Below are 5,603 nucleotides of genomic sequence, written 5' to 3'. Positions count from 1 at the left end.
GGGTTTGTGGTTAAGAGAGCAGCCCAGCAGTGGAACACTTTGAATACAGAGCAGGAGAAATCACAGGGAATTGTAGGGATAGCTAACAAAAAAAAACAGAAGGCAAATGTATTTTAAAATTTGGGAATTTTTTCTTTTTCTTTTCTTTTCTGAACGGAGGTGGAAGGAGGGAGAGAGGATGGTGATACTGATAAGCCGGAGAGCACACTCAGAAGGTCTCTGTGCATGCAGAGGTCTTTACCTGAGTTGTATGAGTACGGCCCTTTGTCTGTCAAAGTAATGGGTGGAAACCAAAGGTGAAACATAACACCATATAAAACATTTGTGGCTTTTGTTTATGGGCTTTGGCTTTACCACTATGAAGATGATATCACTATGAAAGTATTACCATATCATTCACTGCACAAATGCTCTTTCTGAGTACTAAAACTGAAACTTTTTTGACATAAAGGAGAAACTAACTACCTACTGACTGGGGAGCTGCAGTAGTGAATGGCTGTCTTATACACTACACATGACTTGTTATATATACTGCTAAAGGAACCTTCATCTGAAACACACGCTATTCAGAAAACGTGCATATAACACACTAGGATTCTAGATTAAAGAGGTCACTCGTACACAACTGCATCCACTGTGCACAGACAGACATAGGTTATAACTAATAATCACTCGTGCACAACTGCATCAACTGTGCACAGACAGACATATGTTATAACCAATAATCACTCGTGACCTACTGCATCCACTGCGCACAGAGACAAAGGTTATGACCAATAATATTGCTCTGCTGAGGAGAAGAGTGACAAGTGCTGAAGACAGGGCCGCCAACGAGAGAATACAACGAACAACAACATAACGAGACGGAGAAACAGAGAAAGAATGACAAAGACAGAGAGAAGACAAGAAAGAAAAAGCTACGGACCAATGGACACAGACAAAAAAAGTAGTTAGATAGTTGGTGAGAGAGAGAGAGAGAGACAGAGAGAGAGAGAGATATAAATATAGAATGAGAGAAAGACCTGGAGAGAGAGAGAAAGAGTTGGAGAGAGAGAGAAAGAAGAGTTGGCGAGAGAGAGAAAGAGTTGGAGAGAGAGAGAAAGAAAAAGTTGGAGAGAGAGAGAGATTGAAAGAGAGACAGATAAGTTCAGAGAGAAAGAGAGCGAGAGAGAGAGCGAGAGAGAGAGAGTTGGAGAGAGAGATAAAGAAAGAGTTGGAGAGAGAGAGAGAGACAGAGAGAGAGAGAGAGAAAGAGAGACAGAGAGAGAGAGAAAAAGAGTTGGAGAGAGAGATGAAGAAAGAGTGGGAGAGAGAGAGAGATTGAAAGATAGACAGAGAAGTCCAGAGGAGAGGAGAGCTGGGGTGTGGAGAGAGAGAGAGAGAGAAAGATAGACAGAGAAGTTCAGAGGAGAGGAGAGCTGGGGTGTGGAGAGAGAGAGAGAGAGAGAGAGAGAGAAAGAGAGACTGAGAAGTTCAGAGGAGAGGAGAGCTGGGGTGTGGAGAGAGAGAGAGAGAGAGAAAGAGAGACAGATAAGTTCAGAGGAGAGGAGAGCTGGGGTGTGGAGAGAGAGAGAGAGAGAGAGAAAGAGAGACAGATAAGTTCAGAGGAGAGGAGAGCTGGGGTGTGGAGAGAGAGAGAGAGAGAGAGAGAAAGAGAGACAGAGAAGTTCAGAGGAGAGGAGAGCTGGGGTGTGGAGAGAGAGAGAGAGAGAGAGAGAAAGAGAGACAGAGAAGTTCAGAGGAGAGGAGAGCTGGGGTGTGGGGACGTACTTTGGAGGCGGTGTGGGCTGTCTCCGTGCAGCGCCCTCCTCTGGGTGTGGGGCGAGGGCTTGGGCAGGGGCATGGAGGACGAGTCGTGCGTCTGCATCTTGTACCAGTGAGGCTCGTCGTCCATCAGCGCCGTCTCCAGCTCGATCAGGATCTACACACACACACACACACACACACACACACACACACACACACACACACACACATGCACATTCATACATGCAGACACACACACACGCACGCACGCATGCACATGCAGGAAAATCGCAGTTATTACTTGAACTAAATCTACTGTAAAAACACATAAAGACATGTGGTACTCATAGACATGGTTTACAGAGAGAACTTGATCTACTGTAAAAACACATGAATTCATGTGGTACTCATAGACATGATTGACTCAGAGAACTAAATCTACTGTAAAAACACATAAAGACATGTGATACTCATAGACATGATTGACTCAGAGAACTAAATCTACTGTAAAAACACATGAAGACATGTGATACTCATAGACATGATTGACTCAGAGAACTAAATCTACTGTAAAAACACATGAATTCATGTGGTACTCATAGACATGATTGACTGTGGAATCACTGATAGTAGAATGACACTTCATGCTCTTAGAGAACAACCTCCTCCATGTTTTTCTACACTTCAGCCTAGACCAACTGTACAAAACTGAGTGGTTAGCTCCCTGCACAAAAACAAACAAAATTCTGATGTAAAGAGAGAATTCTTTGAATGATGAGCCATAATCTCATAATTTTGTGGACAAATCTCCTTTTTACAGCTTCATACAGAGAGTGTGTGTGTGTGTGTGTGTGTGTGACACCTTTGTCTGTGTATGTGTGTGTGTCTCTGTGTGTGTGTGTGTGTGTGTGTGTGTGTGTGTGTGTGTGTGTGTGTGTGTGTGTGTGTGTGTGTGTGTGACCTGTGTCTGCATCTGCGTGTGTGTGTGTGTGTGTGACTGTGACTGTTTGTGTGTGTGTGAGACCTGTGTGTCTGGGTCTGTGTGTCTGTCTGTGTGTGTGTGTGTGTGTGTGTGTGTGTGACCTGTGTCTGCATCTGCGTGTGTGTGTGTGTGTGACTGTGACTGTTTGTGTGTGTGTGAGACCTGTGTGTCTGGGTCTGTGTGTCTGTCTGTGTGTGTGTGTGTGTGTGTGTTTGTGTGTGTGTGTCTGTGTGTGTGAGACCTGTGTGTCTGTGTCTGTCTGTGTGTCTGTGTGTGTGTGTGTGTGTGTGTGTGTGTGAGACCTGTGTGTCATGTGTGTGTGTGTGTGTGTGTGTGAGACCTGTGTGTCATGTGTGTGTGTGTGAGACCTGTGTGTGTGTGTGTGTGTGTTTGTGTGTCTGTGTGTGTGTGTGTGTGTGTGAGACCTGTGTGTCATGTGTGTGTGTGTGTGTGAGACCTGTGTGTCATGTGTGTGTGTGTGAGACCTGTGTATCATGTGTGTGTGTGTGTGTGTGAGACGTGTGTGTCATGTGTGTGTGTGTGTGTGAGACCTGCGTGTCATGTGTGTGTGTGTGAAACGTGTGTATCATGTGTGTGTATGTGTGTGTGAGACGTGTGTATCATGTGTGTGTGTGTGTGTGTGTGTGTGAGACGTGTGTATCATGTCTCACCTCCCCGAGGAACTGGCTCTCCTCCTCGCGCACGCGGGCCTGGTCCCAGAGCGTGACCTCCAGCATGCGCTCGCGGAACTCCCGCCGGTGCACGGGCGAGTACATAAAGGTCTGGTTCCACTTGGGCTCTAAAGATTTCTTTACCGTTTTTGTTCTTCTCTTGCTTTTGTCGCTGGAGGAACAATAATTCAAACTGTTTTTATTTACCACCATGGTAGCGTACAATCGGAAGGGTTGCAAAAAAACAACAACGACAAAGACAAACAACAACAACAACCACTATGCACACAATCTGGAGGAACAATAATTCAAGCTGTTTTTATTTACCACCATGGTAGCGTACAATCGGAAGGGTTGCAAAAACAACAACGTATAAACAACAACAACAACAAGCACTATACACACAATCTGCAGTAGGGGCATTGCCATGAAAGTGTTCGCTAACCAAGCCACTGACTCTCTTGAAGAGGCCACTTGCCTCTTCCTATATATTTCCTTTTAGATAACCAATCAATACCATATTTTTGCTCTTCAAGGGAAAGTCAAATATAAGTTTAGAGGGTTATAAGAAGTATGACAAAGTTTGCCTACAGGCAACTACAACACCTACGACAACAAGAACAAGAGGATGTTCTTTTGAGGATGTCTTCAATGACCTTTCTAACTGAACAAAAGGCCAAACTTCTCCAAACTCTTTAAAAAAAACATTACTATGACATGTTGGTACATTTCACAGCATTCTATGGCAATAAAGCAAACTTTATCTGCTATGATACCATGGCCAGCCTGACTGACACTACAAACTCCTCTGTTAAGTGAAAACTCAACCAAGCCAATGTCAGAACAGACAACAGAGACATGGAGCACCATTACAAACACCACAGCTCCACTCCTGCCAGCTCAAACCCACATAGCCACTCACTCCAGACAGATCTGCCCCACGTCTAGCCCTAGACTGCCCCAGACTGCCCCAGACTGCCCCATGTCTAGCACCAGATCAGGCTGAGATCCATTGGGATCCATTGACTGCTGTCTGGAAAGTATGTTTTTCGAATTCTTCTTAAGGTAGACACAGACTCCTTTACAACTGAGCCAAATTCATTTTAATATGGTGCTGCACGGCTACAACACACAATGCACTCGCGACAACACAACACAAAACAACACAACACAGCACAACACGGACGCCGCATTCTTCCCTAGCTCACCTGCTGCTTAACTTTGCTCTGACTGAAAACGTGGATGTGTTAGCATAGCGTTAGCGTAGCGTGGTAACTGCCCCTACCCTTACCTTCTGTCGGGGAGGAAGAAGATTTTGACGTAGGGGTTCCTGGGGCGGTCGTCCTCCCTGGGAGGCAGATCCTTGGCTCCAAGGATGGTGACGATGAGCTGATGGCCCACCTTGTCATACCAGAGTTTGACCTGCAGGGACACCAGAGCGAGGAATGACATCCTTTCCCACATTGGGAGAGAGAGAGAGAGAGAGAACCATGGGTCCTCTTTGAGATGTGCAGGCACAAGTGATCAATTTAAAATCTGCTGTAGTGGGTCAAATGTGATCTATGTCATAGGCCAACACTATGCACACATGGCCACTGGTGCAAGTTGCAAAAACTGAGTGTGTTTAAGTACAGGCAAGCACTTCATTACAACTGTGTGTGTGTGTGTGTGTGTGTGTGTGTGTGTGTGTGTGTGTGTGTGTGTGTGTGTGTGTGTGTGTGTGTGTGTGTGTGTGTGTGTGTGTGTGTGTGTGTGTGTGTGTGTGTGTGTGTGTGTGTGTGTGTGTGTGTCCAATTCAAAGTATGAGCGCTCACACCAACCTGCTATTGCAGGAGACGTAACAGTATCAGCAAAGACAGTAAATACATTCCTACAGCTTTATCAGTCATGATTATCATGCCGTGGTGCATGAGAAGGCAAGGACACTCGCCGGTCAGAAGTATGGACAAAACAAGAGCGTGCTTAGAAGACCAAAGAGAGAGAGAGAGAGAGAGAGAGAGAGAGAGAGAGAGAGAGAGAGAGAGAGAGAGAGACGGCTAAACTGACTTCATCTATAACAAGCACTGAAGCCAGAGAGCACTTCTAAGCTCTTGCCCATACTTGCTTGTGCAGTGTGCACGGAAAGGAAACGGTTCTGTACCAGAGGGTACAAACATTTCCGATTGTTTGTTTTGTTTGTTTGTTTGTTTGTTTGTTTGTTTTTT

The 5,603-nt window shown here is 45.4% G+C and overlaps 1 protein-coding gene across 1 annotated transcript in view; it reads right to left on the bottom strand.

Annotated features, from left to right (window-relative positions):
- The window catches only part of rims2a (regulating synaptic membrane exocytosis 2a), a gene marked incomplete at both ends in the record, with an annotated part of 194,304 nt that overhangs the window by 65,968 nt on the left and 122,733 nt on the right, over positions 1-5,603 (bottom strand). Inside the window, 4 exon segments of the mRNA XM_080858121.1 lie at positions 226-268; positions 1,771-1,921; positions 3,400-3,592; positions 4,691-4,821. Coding sequence (XP_080714247.1) covers positions 226-268; positions 1,771-1,921; positions 3,400-3,592; positions 4,691-4,821 — 518 coding nt within the window.

This window comes from Sprattus sprattus, assembly GCF_963457725.1.
Source record: "Sprattus sprattus genome assembly, chromosome: 19".
Lineage (NCBI taxonomy): Eukaryota > Metazoa > Chordata > Actinopteri > Clupeiformes > Clupeidae > Sprattus > Sprattus sprattus.
This window is presented reverse-complemented; position numbering and strand designations above follow the sequence as displayed.